This window comes from Brienomyrus brachyistius, chromosome 4 (assembly GCF_023856365.1).
Source record: "Brienomyrus brachyistius isolate T26 chromosome 4, BBRACH_0.4, whole genome shotgun sequence".
Taxonomy (NCBI): Eukaryota; Metazoa; Chordata; class Actinopteri; order Osteoglossiformes; family Mormyridae; genus Brienomyrus; species Brienomyrus brachyistius.
This window is the reverse complement of record NC_064536.1, coordinates 14,215,883-14,236,484: the sequence shown is the minus strand read 5'-3', so window position 1 is coordinate 14,236,484 and position 20,602 is coordinate 14,215,883. Positions and strand designations below refer to the sequence as shown.

Genomic DNA, 20,602 nt, shown 5'->3' with positions numbered 1-20,602 from the left:
TGGCTATTTTATACTCAACTTGTTGGTTGAACCAAAATCTTGATCTGGATTTGTAGCTTCTGGATCTGGAATGTCCCAACATTTAGTGCAGTATAATGGAATGAACAGAGTGGTTTTCAGTTGTCCATTCCAGTATCAGGGTGACAATCTAAATTAGCCCCTCCTCCTATAGCCTATACCAAGTCCTCCTTTATTTGTAGTGCTTCTCCAACTTGGAGAACACCATTTGGCTATCTCAAATGACAAGCTTGTCTGGATGCATGCGAGTGGCAGGTCTTGTCCTTTGGAACTACTCCATAGTCTTTCTGTGCGTAGTCAGAAGTAACATCGGAGGTTCTGTAGAACTACTCAGACGTGACGAGGGACATGTATTGTGGGCTGTAGGGTGAGGATGCCAGTGGGATTTCTCACTGCATCATGAACTTCATCAGCTTCTATGTGAACGTAGATATTCCCTGGAAAACAGTTTGTTTTGTCTGAAATATAACAAGCGCTGGATTGTAAAACACACCAAAACACTCCACCAGGAAGAAGGTGATAGGACGGGAAGACTGATTGGGCTCTTCACTGGCTCTTAATTCATTCATTGGGCATGAGCACTGAGCAAGGCCCTTTACCCCAAACGCCCCAGGGGCTAACTGACCCTGCCTTCTGATACTCACTTCCGTGTTGCTTTGGACGAAAGTGTCTGCTTGGGGGCTGGTGTGTGGCTCAGTGGGTTAGGCCTCTGTGCGTGTGATTGGACGGTTTGCTGGCTAGAGCCCTGCCTTCCACAGAACTGTCACGTCGCCACAGAACAAGGCCCTTAAGACCCCCACCCCTGCCCCCCCAAATGCTCCAGGGTTGCCAGATAAATGGTCTGACCCTGTGCTCAAATCACAAAGGAGAGCACAATGGGATATGTGAAAAGAAGCATTCCTGTACTATAGAGTTAACCTGTACTATAGCAAATACAGCATCATCATTTGAAATAAATGTAATGAGACTAGACCCACAAAGAGGGATTTGAAGGAGAAGGTCAGGGAGGGGAGAAGGAAATATAGGGAGAGGATTGAATGTAAGCCAGAGAATAAAAGCATGAAGGAGGAATGGAGAGGCCTGAAGAAGATCAATGGCTACAGCATGTTAGATGGACCTGGTGAATCTGGGAGTTAAACCTGGTCTTTAGCACAGGTGCATTCAGCCCAGCAGGGGGTGCTCACAGACACTGCACCTTGCTAAGAGACAAAGGAACTTGTGGTGGACTTAAGGCTAAACGGGAAGTCATTGACCACTCCATGACCATCTAAGGAGAGTGTAGATGCGGCCGAGCGCCACCTTGGCGTGTCCATCGATAACAGCATGGACTGGCATAAAAACAGGGGTTTACAAGGAAATTAAGAAAAGCGCTTTTTTTGTATAATATCAAGGTGAGGGAGGCATTTAGGGTAAACAAGATTTGAGGAAAGGCAGGCCTGTCACAGGATTGAGTTTGGACCACATGGAACCAGTGATTAAGGAAAGAATGGTGCTTATACTCAATAATACTGAATAATAAGGTCGATCCTCTCAGCTGGTTCTCCTTTGTACCTATTGACATTGACATTCAATGCTCTTGGTCATGCAAAACCCCATATAACTTACAGGACACTAACCCAACGCTCATGACTATTGTTCCACTTACACTCATTTGTGTACGTTTCATGTTTACAAGACATATTTTTACTTCTGCCTCTTGCATTGCACTATATGTTTTATCCATGTGTTATACTTGTTTATTATTTGTCCCCTTGTTCTGGACTGTTGTCCTGCATGATCCTGGAAGATCTTATCTCTGACCCTGGAAATGACAAGGTTGTGCTATTTCTTTCCACATGGTTCTGCAGTGGATCTTAGTCTGACCCACTGTTCAAGGTTCAAACTCCTGCCGACTGACATTCTCAAAACTTTCATCTCGGAATGGCTCAATTTCCACACACTGCTCATATTTCTGCAAAGCTACTCTTGCTGGTGCGAAAAGGCCCCGGGTGCGTCCTCCTTTGTCAGGTGCTAGCCAATCATATTTGAGTAGCCAGACTTTCACAGCAGGTAGAAGTTGGAAGAATATTGAAGTATCCCTGTTATGATTGGACGACACAAAGTGGTTCATCCAAAAGCCGCTGTAGCTGCATACCTCTTTGGGAGGTATTTCTGGGGAGGGCTTTTCTCAGATATTTCTTAACACTTTTGAAAATTGACTTGTTTCAAAAAGCACTCCATTTGACCCTCCCCCTGACGATCCTTTGTGACAGACATCTTTCTGGCGGGTACACGATTGAAAATGTCTCTGTGAGAAATGCAGTATCCCAACCTGGAGTCGTCCACTCTCCTGCCTAAAGTCTTCATCAGTGCGCCCAGTACTTGAGCGAGGGTGGTTTAGCACGAAACGCTCATGCAGTTGTTGTTGCTAATATTCTTTTCCCGCAATAATTCAGCAGAATATTTACAAAAGAAATTTAACTTAATGTCCGACTACAGGGACACACCTTGCACACAAGAATACGACAACCTTTTGTTCAAAAGCCCAGTTCCATAATAACTGAGTTCCGTGCTGTTACACCGAAGGTCGATTAAATCAGTGATCTGTTTAATAGAGTAATCAAGGCAATACGCCGTTTGAAATGAAGGAAATTAGAAAAGCACTGTGCTTTTAATCAATATTATTCGTTGTCGAAACAGAAAAGAAACTGAGACTCCGAAAGGAAATTAATAACAAAGTGCCTCGAACTCATAAACTTTTAAAAAATCAGTAGTCAAATCACGTTAACGCATAAAAATAATTTATGTTTGTTCTAACCCTTCTACTGTCTTGCTGAACTGCCTGAAATTGCTTCTCAGTTGTCATGGAGTTATTCTCTTATCGTGATTAAAAATAAAATAAAAATTAAATATTTACAATTGCATTTCCTTTCTCACTGAGAAGAAACACCTGCAGATTCCACCCCCCAAATCTATTGCAATACCCATGTCTGCGGATTCATTTCCACGTTTGTACGATAAATATGCAGTTATCGATTGTACATGCTTTTCCATATCGGTGCTATGTTCCTGCCGGAAATCAAATAAAAAATTTAAATTGGATTTAAGTTTTTTTTGGTAGTTGCGCACACATGATCAGCGCTAGATTGAAAACGAAGACGCAATCCCTTTCCCATTCTGTTCCAATTCACGATGTTTGACTTTCAGCTTTTGGGATCTGACACATCGAAAGAGGCTGAGGACAAGGAAGACACGACCGAGGACTGGAGGTTTCTTTAGGAGAATATATATATATAAGAAGCATCCATGAAGTTATATCCTGACAAAATCTTTTTAGACAAGGCATAGTCACTAGGCTTACTACTCACTGCGAACTTCAATAAACTGACCATGGGCTGTAGCCTATATTTAAAGAGGCAAAAGCCTGAACTGATAACGAATCGTAAAACTTACCTACCAGATATATTTTTTTCTGCCTGGGACTTTTCTACGGCTAATGTAAAGAGGTAAAGGATCCGTTATAAAAGGGGATTATTGCCTTAAAAATAAGCGGACGGTTAAATTAATTTAATTTTTAGGTCTTTGTTTTCTTTGTACTGAAAATCTAAATGTGCTGTACGCTTCTTTAGAAACCATCTATCACACCCTCACGGGGGCATTTCTTGGGTCTTTAAAGAACTATTGTCGTGCAGTGTAAATGGTGTGACTAATTGTTTAAAAATTAATTAGGATTCAATTTGAGCTGCACGAGACTCATTTATTTCTTGCAAAGAACTGTCTTTCCCCGCGGAGCCCAATAGCTCCTTGGATTCAAAAGAAATTAATTATTAACTCCACTTTGCCGTGTGTGTCAAGGTTCCAGTTACACCTAAATCAACGGCCAGCTATGTACTGTATATTAATTAAATGTATACCGAAAAATAAAAAACTCTGATGTGACCTGCAGAGTTTTGTACGGTGTAGCCCAATTTTAAACAAGGTGAACAAACATCCGTAAGGCAGACATGTGTCCTGAACTCCAGCGCGCATAATGCTGTTTGCAATGCGCGATTATGAGTTGTAAATGGACCCCTTTCGTCAACTGTGGTTTATTCCGGAGTCGATAAACACATTGAAATACAGGCTGCTTGTCAACTACAGCAGCGCCGGTGCTCTGGTTTGAAGGATACGCACCGACACGGGCGCTGAGATACCGCTCGCAACAGTGCGCTTCCTCTCGATTATTCGGAAAGGTAAGTAAATTCGGATTCTAAGGCGTATTGGCGGCGATCTTACCGTCAGACACATGCGTCCGCGTCAGTTACACATAATGCACTTACAACTGCGTGCGACGCCTGTGTTTATGTAAGTATATGCGAATTTTTTAAAGAATTATGTATTGAAATACAAGGGATATTTAATTACTCTGCTGCCTCTCTCCATGCAGCAGTTTATCCAGATATCTGTCTCTCGGACCAGAGTAGCCTCTTCGGGAATGTGACCGAAAGTCACTTCCTTTCTGCTTGGAGTGAGTATATCTCTCTCAAGAGGAATCACACAACCTAATTGGAAAATCAGTTTCATATCTAGCTGATGGAGCTTTTGGATAGGGTGTTCAATGACTGACCATGCAATGTAAAGCGGAGCATCCATGGTAATAAGTCCATGTGTGTACGTGTGTGTGCGTGTGTGCGAGCGGGTATACCTATCCTTATGGGGACGTGATAAATATCCATTTTTTTCCCTTATGGGGACCGGTTTCCTGGTCCCCATAAGGGAAAACTCTATTTTATAAAAATCAGTGACTGCTATGAAAAAAGTAAAAATGCAAAAACTCTTGTATTTTGCTTGGTTACTTATGGTTATGGTTAGGGCAGGGTGGGGGTTAAGGCTGTCATAGTTAGCGTTAGCATTTTTCCCATAGAAGTGAATGAGCGGGTCCCATAAGGATAGGAATACCCTACACGTGTTTGTGTGTGTGTGTGTGTGTGTGTGTGTGTGTGTGAGAGAGAGAGAGAGAGAGAGAGAGAGAGAGAGTTTTCCATGGTAGAATGTCGTTTTATCATGAATCTACAGAATATAGTTTGGCTTATAGTTTTGTGTTTCAGATGATAAGTTTGAGAAACCTGACATTAGTTTTTTTTTTTTATGTTACATTTCTCTCTTTGCATTCTACTCCGACAGTAATATATGAGCTACTTTTATTTTCATTAACAGTGTAAAACGTATTAAGCAACGGTCGAGATAAAAATTTAATTCAACAACGGTCAAGCAACACCTCAGAAACCAATTAAGAAAGCCCAATACAACTCCAAGGCTTGTGGACGGAAATATACACGCTTAGATATTAAATCTTGGAGGAGACGTCTATTTCTCCAGATTGCTTGCCAGTGTCATCCCTGAAATATTCATATAAAATGTCCTAGCTGCCTCCTTTATCCAAACTACAACCTTTATGCCAGTCTGTTTTCACTGGAGACATTCATCCAGTGTGTTGCTTGAGGGTACTATACCGCATCAGTCCTTTTGGGGTTTGATTCCGGGGAAAAAAACCTTCAAAACGACTTCAACCCCGTATTCCTTGATATGTATTTTGTAAGTGATGTAATTAGAGTACAATGGCAGCTTGACCTTAGAAATATTTAACTAAGAATCTGCAATGATCACAATGTATGCAAGTGTAGAGTGTGAATTTTTGTATCATTTCGTTACTGGGGTAACAATGCGTTTGGAATTATTTAGTGATTCAGTGTCATGATTCTAGCAAGAGTCAGAACAAATCAGTGTAGTCTCCTTATACATCAAATATCACAGTGAATTATAGGTGACGAGTGAAATATTCTGCATCTGCTAGGATTTGTAGTGAGTCATGGAGCAGCACCGAAGCGAAACTGATTCAGTGGCTGATTTTAATACGTCGTAGTGCTACAACTGTTGCTGCGACCAGAGGCTTGTCGAGAGGGTTGTACGCAAACAGAGATCACTGGACTGCGGTCAGACTGTTAAATCTGAAGAGACGTAGGGGTTCCTGGCGCCTCGCTGGAGTGCCGGCCTGTTAGATCATTTCATCTGATTATGCTTGATTATTCATGCGTCGCCTTTCCTGGTCGGAAGAGTTATTAACATAACAAGTGAGGGAGAAATCTGAAGACCCGCATGCAGCAGCACCTGCTGCGGATAAGGCGCCGCGGACGACCAAGACCTTGTGAGATTACGATCGTCAGGTGATCCCTGGTTTGACCAGCGGGGAGGGATTCCCTGGGTGAGGTCAGACAGCTGGCTATATATACGTTTATCTTCAGAGGAAAAATACCTGCATCGTTTGCATTTTGCATTTCCTTCACAGTCTATTTGCGTTTATTTTTCCAGCATCCCAAAAAAGACGCAATTACGCCAGGAAAGAGACAATAATTATGCAAATAACCAGGACCACAGTACAATATGCTTGAAGTAATTTGTTTATACCAGTCTCTGTATTGAACACCAATAATTTATAAAGGATAGAAAAATGGAAAGAATCACAGCACAAACTATAACTACAGTTAAATAGAAGAAGAATTTTCTCAAAATGTGTAATTAGCATTTAATATAAAATATAAATATTGAGGTTCTGAACACCTGTCGTATTTTAGGGATAAGGGCATTAATTAATGCAACAGTAAAATTTTAGCAGATAAGCTGTATACTGTTTTGACAAGTTTCTCATCACTTCAGTCCCAGGTTGAAACTCAGATAGAACAGAGTGATGGACAGGAGCCCCTTGATAAGAACCCTGACACTGAAATGAATTTGTCTTGTTTAAACAATCACGTTTGCATGACATTAAGGGAGGGGCGTTCACAAAGCTGCTGGATTTGCATAATGTGAGCATTGTTATGTAATGTACGATAATGGCGGAGGTCTTAGTCCAAATGCATTATATATTTCATATTTGCATTTTTGAGGGGCCCAGGAGAGCCATTGCTTGTTATCCTGACTAGTTATTCAGCTTTTACAGCAAAATGTTGAGCTTTACAACTGCCAAATTGTACATTGTATAAAACTCATTCAGCTGCATTCAATAACTACCCGAAAAAATTGAATCCGTGTTAACCGTAATTACCAGGGCACAGATGGACATAATCGCGTAGCTGTAAGTTAAACATGCCAGTGCTTTGGCTGTCTGAACACAGACACATACAGCAAGCAGTGCTAGAATAAATGGTTTTGCCCAAAAACGTCTGTGGAAATGTCAAAACAATATTGTCAGACAGCCGTGTGAACGATGCCATTTATAGGCAAGATGATCCTTTCTCTGTCAGTTTTCTTCTTAAACATGACGCCTCCGTAGTCTCCGTGTCAGGCATTTCCCCCATATTAATGTTAATGTCAGTGAGGGTGTTAAGCTCCAGTTTCTCCTCAGTCGCCTGACAAGTCATCGTAAAATTATGCTCTGTCTCTCAATAGGAAGACACCTGCTTCGGTAGGAAGACACCTGCTTCGGTAGGAAGACATCTGCTTCGGTAGGAAGACACCTGCTTCGGTAGGAAGACACCTGCTTCTGTAGGAAGACACCTGCTTCGGTAGGAAGACACCTGCTTCGGTAGGAAGACACCTGTCACCCTTCTACATCCTTTCATGTGACTCTTAGTGGCATTATAAAAAGTGGGATTATACAATATAATGAAGTAAAGTTTTCTTTAAATTGAGTAGATATCATACCCTCCAAATAAAACAGGGCGGTAAAATCACAATTTCACTGTAAAGTTTAAAAACTACCTCATTAGAAGGGATCCTAACAAGCAGATATGAGCATTTTATCTAATATATAATGAAACACATGTGAACAGGGAGGGGAGGGGGGTACAATTTCAATGCAGATGTGGAAGCTATATTCCCTGAAATAGACATATATAACTAATGTATGACTACAGGACAATTTAGGCTTTTGTTAAAAAAGTTTTATCAGATTGCATTAAAATATGTGTAATCTTTTCATAATTGTTCATCGCCAAATTCTTAATGATCCTCCAAAAGTATTGTATGTGTGTATGTGTGTGTGTGTGTGTGTGTGTGTGTGTGTGTGTGTGTGTGTGTGTGTGTGTGTGTGTCAATATTTATTTCGTTTCATCTTCTAGGGTCCATTTAACACATGCATGAAAAACTGTTTGGGATAACGGGCCATCAGCTGTTTGCTGACTCATAATTGCACACAAATAAAAGACACTGCAGTTTCCTGACATCTGTCACTTTAGTTGATTCCACTTCCGTAAATCCCGATGAAGAGCCGCAGGTCAAATCGAAGACCTATTTTCCTCTCGGAGGGTGAAAGGAAGGGCGAATCTGATCAGCGTGTGAACCTCGCTCGGCGAGATCGACGTACCTGGTTTTTGGGGCGTCCGCGTCGCTGGGAACGAGGCGGAGAGGACGGCGTCGTCGGAAAGACAAGCCAGGGGGCGCTGTTGGGAGAAAGCGCTGCGTCGGCTAGCGCGGGGGGACGGCGGAAGCCCAAGGTGCTTTTAATTAGGAGCGTTCGGTGCCCTCAGGGCTGGATTTCTGCCGGTTTAAAAAAAAACTCTTTAATTAGCACTTGATGGACATGAAAAGCCCAGGTGAGGTGACTTACTATCCAATTAATTGCTTGACTAAAGCAATTAAAAGCTGGGGTTGTGTTAAACCAGCACACCCCCGGAGGCCTTAAGCAAAGGGGTTAGGTGTCCCGTACTCCCAGTATCCAATCTGTGGCCTGTCACACTGTGTCACTGCATTGATGTCTCCTCCAGTGCCTGAATTCCATATATTAATGACGTAACCATGACTTAGATTAGTTTCATTAATTTTCACTATGCAAGCGCAACACGCCCTGTGCCATGGTTGCAATCCGATTGTCCCTGTACCTGAAAGTTATTAGTGTTTAATTTTGTTTTATGAGAAAATTTCAGCGATATATCTATTATGAGCCTCTACGGCGGTTAAGCCATTGAATTGCAGTAAGTTGTCAGTGAGGATTTAAAAATAGGATGTAGAGCCATGTCATCGCCATGTTTGTGGAGGCGTTTTTCAGAGATATACTTTATTCCCACAGTCTGGTGACATGCAGTTAAGGGAACTGGTGGCTTTAAACGGGCAGCAGTCTGTGGTTGTGTTTATGAGCGTCCTCCAGGTGACGGGAGGGCATGCCGTCTCTGGCCGTTTGCTGCCTTGTGCCCTGCTCTTCTAGGACTGGGAGTTAGAATCACTAGTTTGTTTTTTGTTTCTGTGCCTTGAAGAATGATTGGAGCGGAACAATGAGGCTTTTACTGTTTATGGCATGACTGACCAATAGGGTGTCAGTATCTGGATTTGTTGTTCAAGCCCCCCAGCACTAGAGGGCACCATTCTTCCTCATTCCACTAGCATATATATGTTCAGTATGCCTGTGTATGACTGAGGTAACTTCTAACCCCTCTTTCTGGAGGGAACATACGTGCATCTGAAACTGATCTCGGGTCAGCGAGCCTGAGCGATCTTCTTCCAGAAAAGATCCTGAAAAAAGCTACAGATGTTCAATGCATACTAACGGGCAAAATTGTGGAAACGCTTCCAATTTTTAGCGATTGCAGAACTTTATTCCAGTTACTTATTTAATCGTCCATTGTATGATATTGGGCTGTGTGAAGTTTTCGTTGTGGTTATAGTGCCAATCAACCCACCACCAACCCCCAAAATTTTCCCTGCAAGTTGGAGGACCTGCTTGACAGATAGACGGTCATTTCCAGAGGGTGGGACTGGACCGCGTGTTAGCCTGGGGGGGATGCCAACCGGGATCCTGGGGAGTTTAGTCGTGTGGTGGGTACCAGTGCATGCTCCCCAACCTGACCTGACCAGTATGACATTCCTAGCATTCTTTCATTGTTTATAAACATTACTGCCAGTTTTTGTGTGGTTCTTTTTAAAGCCTAATGCCTAAAATGCTTCGTGTTTCCACAATTTTGGCCACTCGCATACACGTTGGGACTAAAAATAATGTGCAAAATTCACGTATGAATATTTCACTGTTACTTTAGTGGTGACGTGCTAAGTTAAAAATATCACACATACAGTTAAATGTGATTGTATTAGCTACGGAAGGATTAGAGTAACCCTTTGATTACGGAAGGATATGATTCATATTTCTGGTAATTATGGTTCATTTAGAACATTCATTTGAATTATTGGAGGCTTATTAATGAAAACATTGTATTCAGTACTGGGTGCTACTTCAGACAGCGCCAAGGACTTACCACAGGAATATCTTTGTTCAGTCTTGTTGGAGCTGGAACTAATCTCACTTAGACATTTACTGTCGCGCTTCGAGCTAAATCACTCAGGCAGGGAGCAGAAAAGGTGTCGGCATCACAAGCACATGCCAAAACACAAACACACGCACATACACATACGTTTCTATTTATATCTTTATGGGGACCATCTGTCTGTTTCTATGGGAAAAACTCTAATCCCAACCATAATAACCTTAACCCCTACCCAGCCCTAACCTTGATCATGAGTACCCAAACACGATACAAGGCTATTGGCATTTTTAGTTTTTTGAATGTAGTCACAGATTTGAATGAAATTGAGTTTGCCTTTGTGGGGACCAAAAAAATGGTCCCCACAATGTCAAAGTAACAGGTTTGTATCGCACTATGGGGACATTTGGTCCCCACAATGTAATATATACATCACTCACAGACAATGCTTTTCCAATCTTTGGACCAAATAAGTTACATCTGACCATTCAGTCATTATGTGCTTTTAGCATGTTTGTATTTATTCATCTTTAGGCTGTGTTGCACGAATGCTAACCTTTACTCGTTTTCCACTACAGATGAATGCATCAGGAGATACTGACCTTCTGTAACGGCCTTTTCTGAGACCATAAGACCTAGCGATCAGTCGCTAAAATGATTAGCAATGCCAGTGCGGCCGCCTCAGCCAATTACAGTTCATGGTCTGGCAACCTGTACCGGCCCTTTTCGGTGTTCAGCGTCCTCACGCTGACCCTGCTGGCCATGCTGGCAGCCGCCACGTTCGTGTGGAATGCCCTGGTGCTCGCCACCATCCTGAGGGTGCGCACCTTCCACCGCGTCCCTCACAACCTGGTGGCCTCTATGGCCATGTCCGACGTGATGGTGGCCGTGCTGGTCATGCCACTCAGCTTGGTGCACGAGCTAAACGGAAGACGCTGGAAGCTGGGCCGGGCCCTCTGCCAGCTCTGGGTCTCCTTCGACGTCCTCTGCTGCACGGCCAGCATCTGGAATGTGACCGCCATCGCCCTGGACCGCTATTGGTCCATCACCCGGCACCTAGAATACACCCTGAAGACCAGGAAGAGGATCTCGAATGTGATGATCGCCCTCACCTGGCTCCTGTCGGCGGTCATCTCCCTGTCGCCGCTCTTCGGCTGGGGCGAGACCTACTCGGAGGACCGGATGGGTTGCCAAGTCAGCAGGGAAGCCTCGTACACCATATTCTCCACTGTCGGAGCCTTTTACCTGCCTCTCTGCGTCGTGCTGTTCGTTTACTGGAAGATATACCGGGCCGCCAGGTTCCGAATTGGATCCCACAAGACCAACACCATCACCCCAATGGCAGACGTGGTGGAGGTATGGCTGCCTAGTTTACAGGCCACTTTAAGGGTTTCAGAGAGCTGATACAACCAGCACCAGATACATCAGAGCCAATACCCACTGTCTACTGTCGAACCTAGATACTGACACACAACGCAGACGGTGTAAGTAATTACTGAGCAGAAGGTGCGTAAACAGGGGTATTAGCGCTGTGGAAAAGGGGACGCGGCGGCAGCGGAGAGAACCGGCGCTGTGCGCATTGTGGGAATAGGAAGGAACAAAATTCACAGCAGAATTCAATATTAGTTCAAATCCCAGGTGATGGGTTAGGATGCCCTGGGATTTCTGAAAGGCCGGGTGCTATGTTAATGAAGACATCACTGCACGGTCTCCTGCTTTGACGTTTGATGCAAGTAAAATATCCACCGTACCAAAAATACAGCCAGCCAAGGACTGTCTAACTTGTTAAAAAAGCAATGATGTAGCTAGTAGGAACAGTGGCTTTTTTCTCATTGTCAGATTCAGTGTTCTTCCTCACGCCCTGCCAACCAGCAGCCTTTGACAGTAACTGACAATGAGAAAGCCAAAACGTAGAATTTGGAAGCAGAATGCAAACAAAAAGGGAAGATTTGACTTTGGAAGTATTTTCAACACCCAGAAGGAGGTTTTTTTTTTAGGCTTGAGGATAATCCTGTCGACTTCAGTAAAGGGTGGAGTTTGGTGTCTCCTCCAGCAGAGCTGGAAGTGTATACCCTAACTCGTGCCCTTCTATGAAATGACTGTAGGACTATGGTTATCTAGGTATTCATGTACATGATTCTTTGGAATGCAACAAACAATGTAGAATTCATAAGAAATGTTTATGGTACCGGGACAACTGGAGAGAATGGGATTTAAAAGATCTTTTATACTGAAATAGATCAATCAAAACAGGAAATATTTTGCAATATAACACATTTTAAAACAAGATGTAGAGCAGCACCACTCTCATCTTTTGTGCCGCAGTGCTGCTTAATGACTAATTACTGATTCGCTCTCCACTGACGTTCCACACATCCTCTGCATTGTCCTGTGGATGAAATGATGCGTGGGGGGTAGGGTATGACCCCCTCATGGTTTTGACGAAGGGGAAGTCGAGAGGCAATGCAGCCCTTAGGTGAGTCAGAGCTGACTTTGACAGGTTGCATTATCTGCCTCATCTGCAATATAAGTGGTATCCATGGGGTGGTAAGATTCAAGTAGAAATTTAGCTTCCTATGCTTTCGAAACCACATACGTGCTGTTCCCTGCCTTGAGCATGAAATGATGCAAGAAAAAAACCAGTGGTTTTAGGTGCCACCTGGGGCATTTCGGCGATAAATGTCTCAGTCAGTGTGAAACGCAATGTGACATCCACACCTTTGTGCCCAAAAAAGCAGTCATTACTGGTTACCTACAGCAGTGTATCCCAACCCGGTCCCCAGATGGTCCATGTTTTTACTCCCTCCCAGCTCCCTGCCTTCCTAGGAAGCAAAAATGTGGGCTGACTGGGGGTCCCCGAGGACTGGGTTGGGAAACACTGATCTAGAGGAACCAGTGACACCCCTGGGTGTTCATGATTTGGGCTGCTTCACAATATTGTCAACTCGGGACAACAGAGCGACTGTCTCTGAAACGCACTGCGCACCTTCTCTTTATGGATGCACTGATACCGGGACTGTTTTCATACTCGTGGGTGTCTGCAGCTGCAGGGACTGTGGCAACCCTTGGCATTTAGACGTGTAATTATTTGGCTAACGTTATGTTAATGTAATTTTTTTTTCTGCCTCATTATTTCTGCGACAGAAACATAAAAAGTGGAGATGGGCTCCATGATTGTGGGTAAATTATGAATCATGATTTTATTTTTTCCCCACTCAGAATCGGGATTGTGATTCTCTCTCACGATTCCTGAGCAATACATTTCTATTTTTTGTGATTATTTTGCATTACATGCCCTCTTTATGAAGATGGAACAAACAGTATGTAGAGATGCATGGTATATTGGTTCACAAACTGATATTGCCATCTGTTAGGCCTGTTTAAACTTCATCAATATTTGAACTTGGAAACGCCAGAGCTGAAGACACAACTGCTGAAATAATGGAGATGACTGCTTTGGCCTTTGGACTTGGATTTTGTCTCAAAGTACTGGTCCACAACATGTTTATAATTCATTACACCCGGCCCTTAGATTGATTTTACGTTTTCCACAGATTAAAATATAATGTAACGTTATTGCCAAAAAGCTCAGCAAATTTCTCCGCCAACGTCCCTCATGTCCACTCCCCATTGACAGATGGCTCAGAGGTTAGCTGATTATTAGTTTGGGCAGTATTAAACAAAAATATATAAGTTATTGGTTAAAATGTCCCCAACAGAAATTTGAAAGGGCACATTGCTGTTGTCTCCATACTCGTCTCCAAATGAAAGAAATTCTAAACATAAAGTGTGTCTCTTTATTATAACACGTGCTTTTCTGCCCCCTGTGCCTGTCACATGGTGTAACAATCCTGCAACAATCCATCATGCAGCAAGCACCAGCAGAGAGAGAGAAAATGTCAAATGATAACCCTTGTGCAGTGAAAATAACAGAAGCGCTTACCCAGTGCAGGTCTGCCTTGTGTCTTGCTGGGACAACAGGTCCCTCCAAAGCACCATTTTGTCTGTCAAAAAATGACAAACTGCAATAGTGATCTTCCTTTGCCCAGGTAACTTATTACGATACTAGGTAACTACAGAAACTCAACGACGCGATTTATACTCGTTACGAAGTCGTTCCTCTGCAGTCAAAGCAGGGATGCCGCCGCCACCCGACATATTACAGCAACGTCAACCATCAGGTTCACTCCAGGTCTCGATACACATGTGAGCAGTTTAAAGCTTATGAAAGTTTAGTTGTATGTAGATGTATATGGGACTGGTATATAGGATATTCCAAGAAAAGATAACTTCCTAATCGTTTAGATGCTGAGAATTTTATCCTTATCTTACTAATGCGGTACTGTCTAATGTCAAAGAGAAAGTACACAAAACAAATGCGTGTAAATTGATTCTGATTACATCCTAGGGCTGGGCGATATGGTAAAATATTTTATCATGATTTTTTTCATATCCATCCATTTTCCAAACCGCTTATCCTACTGGGTCGCGGGGGGTCCGGAGCCTATCCCAGAAGCAATGGGTACGAGGCAGGGAACAACCCTGATAATTATCATGATATAATTTAAGTTGTTTTTCTCTTCTTCAGTGCTCTATTCGTACGTAAAATTCCCCTAAGCTTTAAACCTTGGGTGACAAATTTAATGAACCACAAACTGAAATCTAATTTTCATAAATAAATCATACATATAAATAATATACAAACATGTGGGTTGCCAGCTCTCTGTTCTGACTGCCGCAATCCACGTACTGCATGTTTCTGGGTGTGCGGAAATCTATGAAATGTTAAAGCAGGTGCATCTCCTCTCTGACGTCTCAGGTATTTTTTAACAAAAACGTGCTCGAAAACCAAATATGTTGCTGGTGCTTTTTCATGGTTTGTAAGGACTGGGTTATAGTCAACACTGGCAACACGTTTGCTTTTGAAGGAACCATCGAAATGGGGCGGCCTTGTGGCACCACTGTGATGCATTCGGTCTTCAAGTGCCGCCTTAGAAGGATGCAGCCTGTCAGTTTGGCCACAGCTGTAGGGTCGTGCATGTGCGTCTGTTTGAGCGGGAAGTGTGTGTGTGTGTGTGTGTGGGGGGGGGGGCTATTTCAACATTATCATTCATCCCGCTATCTTAAAATTAAAATTGCTATCTGTGAGTCCCAGAAAAGGAGCATCGGTACTTTTATTCAGTCTGAAAAAAAAAATGGTAGTGATGCATTCGTACTTCTCGGGAGTAGCGCTGAATTCTCAATAAGCAGCATTCGGTTAGCCTTCTCAGACAGTGAGTGCACTGAGGACTCAAGCTGCCAGACAGGATGGTATTGCATTCAACTGAAGCTGAATGCACTCCAACGGTGCCCCCCCCCCCCCCCCTGCTGAATAAACCAGCATAGACCAGCATGTCTAGGATAGTGCATGCTGTTTATACCAGCATATCTTGTGTTTTGGTGCTGGCGGACACCTTTTATGTGCAGGTAGACCGGCACAGCTGTGCTGGCTCACCAATTACACAAGCACCAAACCAGCACTAACCGGCACAGACCAGCATGCTGTTTTTTTCAGCAGGGATAATTTTCTCGTATCCATTTTAAGAAGATCTGGCAGAATTCCCTTTGCTTCAGGTAGCACTGATTGCTGCCTGCTGTTGTAATTCTGACTGGCCGGGCAAAACATCTGACCCTAATTTATCCAATCAGGCATTTTTGCAGCTGCCTGGGAACTGAACAGCACCGTGCAAGAAAGATTCCTTGTCTCATTCATTGTATAATGGAAGATTAAAGGAAAGATTCTTAAAATAGATCACCGTTAATGGTGTAGTACAGATGGCAAACAGAGATAAATGATTATTAGATGCAATTGAGATATCAAGAATAGTCTGAGTTATTATAATTAATGCTACTAACAGTATTAATATCAGCATTGGGGTGGTACCTTACTGGGCAGCCATGACCTCACATTTCAAGGCTGTGGACGGCTGCCCCTCCAGAGTGTGTGTTTCGATTTCACATGTTTTCCATTCATCTGCACAGGCTTCCTCCCAAAAACAAGTGGTTAGGTGAACCAGTATCTTCAAATTACCCTGAGTGAATGAGATTGTCCTGTGCGATTGACAGGCACGCCCAGACAGGCTACCCCCTGTGTTTATTGGGCTAGGCTCCAGGTTCACCGCGACCAAATTCATATTTGCTGTTGCCCCTAGTGTGGCTGGTTTGCTGAGTTCCTGTTTGGCGCCCCCTGCAGGTGAAAGAGGCATCCCGTCAACCCCAGCTAGCATTCCGTACACGGCACGCCACGGTGACCTTCCAGGCGGACGGGGACTCGTGGCGGGAGCAGAAGGAGCGACGTGCCGCGCTGATGGTGGGCATCCTGATCGGGGTGTTCGTGCTTTGCTGGATTCCCTTCTTCACGGCAGAGCTAGCCCAGCCGCTGTGCTCCTGCGACATGCCCCCGCTCTGGAAGAGCGTCTTCCTCTGGCTCGGCTACTCGAACTCCTTCTTCAACCCGCTCATCTACACCGCCTTCAACAAGAACTACAACAACGCTTTCCGGAACCTGTTCAGCCGGCAGCGTTGACACCTGTCCTGTTTGGAGCTCAGGGGGTCCATTGTGCAGATTCTGAAAGGTCCAATGTACTCCCATTCTGCCCAAAAAGTACAGCTCCCTAAAGGCAGGCTGCTTTGACTAAAGCCTCCTGTTGCTTAACACTAAACACACGTGAAACCGCAGAGAGATAAATCTGTCGGCACTCGGGAAGCCGAGCCGACGATCCAGAAGCTGATCGTTGTCCATGTCTGACGTCTGTCTTCCTCCGTCACACACTGGCTCACAAATAGAATTTTCCATTAACCAGGGAGTAGTTGTGCTGAGAGTGGGGTTCGGGGGTAGGAGCGGGGATGAGCTCTCGCTCGGAGTATCAAGCAGATCTCCTTCTGGAAGCTTCCTCCAGATGCTGGGGTGGAGACTTGGCACACGGATATGCTCTGCTGCACCTTGGGACTCTTGGACTCAAGTTTGATGACCTAGTCCTGATGTTCTCCAAAATATGACACTAAACAGCTGATCGAACAGACACTCATGTGCTCATTATGTACCGCAGTCTGTACGCTCTGAAAATTCCCAGCGAGCGTTTATTCATCTGCTCCTCTTTCCATCTTCGAAAAAAAGAAAATGTGATCTTCTCCATTCTCTAGCGCTTGTCAGCTACAGGAAGGCAAAGAGATTTAGGAGCCAGACTATGAAAGCTAGTAGTGGATCAGTTGTCATGGTTAGATTTGATATTTACAGACACAATTTAGGTTCATAGCTGGTTAAAATATATACATATATGTGGTCTATGTATCCTGGATTAAGAATGTCTGTTAAGATGTAGCGAAACATGTAAACGTGAAGGGAATGCTTGTCTCTTAATGACAGGTGAGGAGTGCTTGTCAGTACAGTGGCAAAAGGCTTGTTGTCAACACCAGATTTGTGCTGCAAGTCACACACATCTAGGTTCAAAGTATGAAAGTGCCGTCTGTAGGACAGGAGTTCGGAAGAGTGGATGTTATTACCTCACAGAGGATTTGAGTTCTTAAGCCACATCCTGCCACCCAAGGCAGGGAAATGTTCCAGGGGCATATTGGAAGCAACTCTCTGTTGTACTGTGTCGGTATTCAGTATTGCAAGACTCTGTGCACCACCTGATTTTTTTATTGGAGGTGAATCCATCACTAGTGAAACACTACCCGACTTTCACCTTTTATTTCAGTTAATGAAATCACATTAAATTCTTTCCTGAGGGAATCTGTTTGCCATCTAGGTTATTAGAAAAATCGGTTAAACTTACAACTGTGAAGTCCACCTGTATTCGAACATCTATTTATCAAATGAGAGCTGCACCGACATAAATCTTGTTCCTCGCGCTTTGAAAGAAAAGCGGCGACGTGTTTGAGCACGGAAATTAACGGCAATTAAAAGTGAGCAGCTTGACAGTGTTGCGATCGCATTTGTGCCGGGGAGCCGGAGGATATGCGTTAATCTGTGGTGACAGAGGAATATGGAAATTCTGGATTAAACATGCAAGAGAAGATGTGCGATGACATGATATTCCTCTAACGAAATTTTTTTTTTTTTTTGTTCTTTCACAGGTACTGTAATTGGCAACCGTGCTACAATGAAATACAGGGACAAAATATTCAAATCCCCCCCCCACCCCCTCACGTAATTTAATTATCTCTCTTGAGTGTGTTTCTCTTGGAAGATAAAAAAAGGAATTCTTCAAATCTCTGCCTATCCTCCTTGCTTTAAAGTATACACATTGAAGATATATGAGGAAGAATGTTGCATGTTGTAGAATAAAGAGGCAGGTTGAAATGATTTTTTTAAACCTGAAGGGTTTATTACTGTTTTTTTTTTTGGAAAATGTCTTTTTTTCACAGCCAATATGTCTGCAATTTCAGGATAAAAAAAATGAACAAAAACCATCTCTGACATCAATACCTTACACCTGAGTAAATACCGATTAACTAAATAATTCAATAAATAGCAATAAACCAAATAAATAAAGATAAACTACCGTATATAAAGAACATCCATGCGGTAAACCAATGTTTCTCAGTCCGGTCCTCGTGGACCCCAGATCAGTCCATGCTTTTGCTCCCTCCCAGCTCAGTGTGGACTGCCTAGCAGGGAGCTGGGATGGGGCAAAAACGTGTACCATCTGGGAGTCCCCATGGACCGGATTGAGAAATACTGCTGTAAACCACCTGCTTTCTGCATGATTAATAACTTTTATTACTTGTACTTGTACTCATTTATTACACTTGTACTCATTGTACTATGATATTTTGCCATGTTTGTTCTTTAGGTCATCAAACCAGGGGAAAGATAGGACAATTCCAAGGGCCCGACTAACAAGGGCCCTAAAAAATTTGGAGCGTAATTGTATTGGTCTGGGTTGGGGGGTCAATATGACATGGCTTCATGGGGCACAAAATCTCTAGTGGCACCCCTGCATCAAAGACATCCTTTACATACAACTAGACTTACGTAGGGGGCGGCATGGTAGCACTGTTGCCTCACACCTCTAGGACCAGGGTTTGAGTCTCTGCCATGTGTGTGGAGTTTGCATGTTCTCCCCATGTCATTGAGGGATTTCCTCTGGGGTCTCTGGTTACCCCACAGTCCAAAAACCTGCTGAGGCTAACTGGAGTTAACAAATTGTCTCTAGGTGTGCATGTGTGATGGGTTGTTCCCTGCTTTGTGCCTGTGGCCTCCAGGATACCCCTTGCAACCCTGAATAGGACACGTGGTTACAGAAGATGGATGAGTGGACTCATGTGAGGCTGAGTTTGAAGAGAACTAAACAAAATTAAAGCAGTAATGCTGTAAATTGGTTGTAGGTGATCTGATTTTGACAGGGGTTAGCATAACCTTAAAGCCTGACAAATTAATGGGTGATCATCTCCATAGCCAGATTTTTATGTATTTTTGGTGACCCTACGCAGCTAAGGTGCAGGGTTTCAGTAGACCTCTTATTATCAGGGTTTGGGTTGTCTGATTGGCTAGGCTTCATCCAGGATCTTTTCACCAGAGTCCTGGTTCATCCACTGGAACATGCCTGCGGGCTGTTCTGTGATGCACCTCCAGTGTCGAGTCCATTTTCAGCAGACCCAGGAAATGTGGAGGAGTTCCAAGGCGGTCACCCAGCAAAGCTGCAGAATGAAATCCCTTTGAAGGAAGCAACTTCTATGGCATCCAGATATTCCATCTATTCCTGTGTACCCCAGCCAAGCCCAGACCAAGGTATTACGAAGCCCTAGGCGAGACTCTGCAATTACATCCACCACCCTCCAAACACAATGAAATTTAAAAAAAAAAACCCAAACAAATTCCACCTCTACAACATAAAATTCGTCTCGACCTGTTTGTTTATTCAAAGCACCGCCAAAATATAAACATGAAGTTATTAAATGCAACAAGTGCAAAAAAGAGCAAATGTATTGAATAAACACAAACATCAAAGTACGAAACACCCAAAGCTCAGCTTGGCTTTGGAGCAGATGATGAATTCTAAATGTAACATGTTTCAAAAATCAGATGCTTCTCCACACATTTGAAAATTCCTCAGCTGCATTCTAAATTAAAAAATGATGCATTGTACATTGAAAATGGAGGGGTTATTGCAGTGAAGAATGCTAAGTAGTGGGATCTGATGCCTTAACACTGTGGAAAAGGTGACGTACTTTTGATTGTTCTTAAAAACATTTTCGTCTTTATGCTCCATACATTCCTCCATATACGTCGGCATATATTTATACACACTGCAAACTGAAATGACAAACCTCGCAATATAGTAGCAAAACAAATAATTTCAGTTAATTTAGATTAAAAACATTCCAGTGACACG

General features: G+C 43.4%; 1 protein-coding gene across 1 annotated transcript; it reads left to right on the top strand.

The window, feature by feature from the left end:
• Nucleotides 1-10,886: 10,886 nt before the first annotated feature.
• On the top strand, nt 10,887-17,820 carry LOC125740244 (5-hydroxytryptamine receptor 5A-like; the record flags this gene model as incomplete). Its single annotated transcript, XM_049011144.1, has 2 exons — nt 10,887-11,579; nt 16,456-17,820. Coding segments are annotated over 2 exons (1,026 nt in total), but the record flags the coding sequence as incomplete, so codon positions are not given.
• Between the last annotated feature and the right edge of the window lie 2,782 nt (nt 17,821-20,602).